At 37.9% G+C, this 1,706-nt stretch overlaps 1 protein-coding gene across 1 annotated transcript in view; it reads right to left on the bottom strand.

Moving 5' to 3' along the window:
• ALG9 (ALG9, alpha-1,2-mannosyltransferase) overlaps positions 1-1,706 on the bottom strand; it is a 99,855-nt gene that overhangs the window by 87,879 nt on the left and 10,270 nt on the right. The window contains 1 exon segment of the mRNA XM_008577614.1: positions 222-292. Coding sequence (XP_008575836.1) covers positions 222-292 — 71 coding nt within the window.

Genomic DNA, 1,706 nt, shown 5'->3' with positions numbered 1-1,706 from the left:
TTTTTTTTTTTTTTTTTTTTTGGCAGCTAGTCAACATAGGGATCTGAACACTTGGCCTTGGTGTTATAACACCACCCTGGTTATAACACCAACTGAGCAACCAGCCAGCCTGAAAAGTGTTTTTTTTCTATTTCTAATCCCTGCCTAGACTATCAGAGAGATAATCTATGCTACACTGGGCTTCCTCATAGCACTTTTAGAAGCAAAGCTTTTATACTCACTTGTAAAAGTAAAGTTCACAAATACAGCTCACAAAAGCCAGGAGACATCGCAGAAAGTAAAAGACAAGAATCTGAAAGAAACCCAGAACAAAAAAACAGAAGTCACTAATACGAGCTAGAAAAACTCATAAAGATGAAGCCACTCTCATTTGTCATCAATAACACTATAAATTATATAATCCTTTTGAAAAGCAGTATGTATCAAGAATCATATAAATTTTTATACACCTAGTCTCAGTATACCTACTTCTATTGCTCCAGGAGGCAGGGACAGGAAGAGACACTTCCATTGATGAAAATGTTAGTTGCAGCACTATTTAGTAAAAACTGTTTTAAAAACTACAAAATGTCCAACTATAGGGAAATATTTAAATAAATTATGTTACATCTATTTCGTGGACTATTATACAGATGATAAAATTTATGGATAAAGGCAATCCTTGCCACCTTCTCTAGTACTGGAACTTGCAGACTCTTGAGCTTCAAGATGGTTCATGCTAAGAGCTGGACCCTGAAAAATCACTTTGTAGACAACCCTACTAATAGTAACTTTGAGCTAAAGATAACTGAGCTCCCACCTTTAAAAAATGGAGAGGTTCTGCTTGAAGCTTTATTCCTCACCACAGATCCTTAATAAGAGTGGTGGCCAAAAGACTGAAAGAGGGTGATACAATGATGAGGCAGTAAGGGGCAAGAGTTTGGGAAAGTAAAAATTCAGCCTTACGAACAGGAGCTATTGTAATGGCTTCTTCAAGCTGGACAACACACTCCATTTCTGATGGAAGAGAACTGGAAAAGCTTATNACCGGGGTCTCTTCCCGCTCGGTTTTGTCGGCCTCTGGCTCAGGGAGGCCCGACAACCAAAGATTTTTTTTAATCTAACATTTTTAGTGTAGGTAGATTTTAAATAACGATCATTAAGTCCAAATACTTTTTAATGCATTATCAAAATAAGATATTTATTAGGTGTAATGTAAAAAAGGTGGCTATTTTTATTACTGGAATGCTTAAATGCTTAGCAGTTTCACTAATATGCAATCAACTGACAGCTATTTAGTGAAAGACAATGTATTGCGTGTAAATAAGAGCAGGGAGTCATGCTGGGAATAGTTTCCTATCAGCTAAGCTCTAGGGGACCAAAACTAAGGATCTACTAAATTTTGCCAAGTAAAGACCAGTTAGATATGTATTAACAGAATTAAAATTAATGACATGAGGATATGGTATTTATGAACCTCAAGAAAGAAAAAAATAATTAGGAGTATTCCTCTTCAACTGCTCGATTCAAACAAGAAATCACACTTTAGATATAATAGCAAGAGCTAGAGGGGCCGGCCCGTGGCTCACTCGGTAGAGTGCGGTGCTAATAACACCAAGGCCCCGGGTTCAGATCCCACATAGGGATGGCCGGTTCGCTCACTGGCTGAGCGTGGTGCTGACAACACCAAGTCAAGGGTTAAGATCCCCTTACCGGTCATCTTTTTT

This window comes from Galeopterus variegatus, unplaced genomic scaffold (genome assembly GCF_000696425.1).
Source record: "Galeopterus variegatus unplaced genomic scaffold, G_variegatus-3.0.2 Scaffold1551, whole genome shotgun sequence".
NCBI classification, from domain to species: Eukaryota; Metazoa; Chordata; class Mammalia; order Dermoptera; family Cynocephalidae; genus Galeopterus; species Galeopterus variegatus.
The sequence above is the reverse complement of the archived record's forward strand: the minus strand, read 5'-3'. Positions and strand labels throughout refer to the sequence as shown.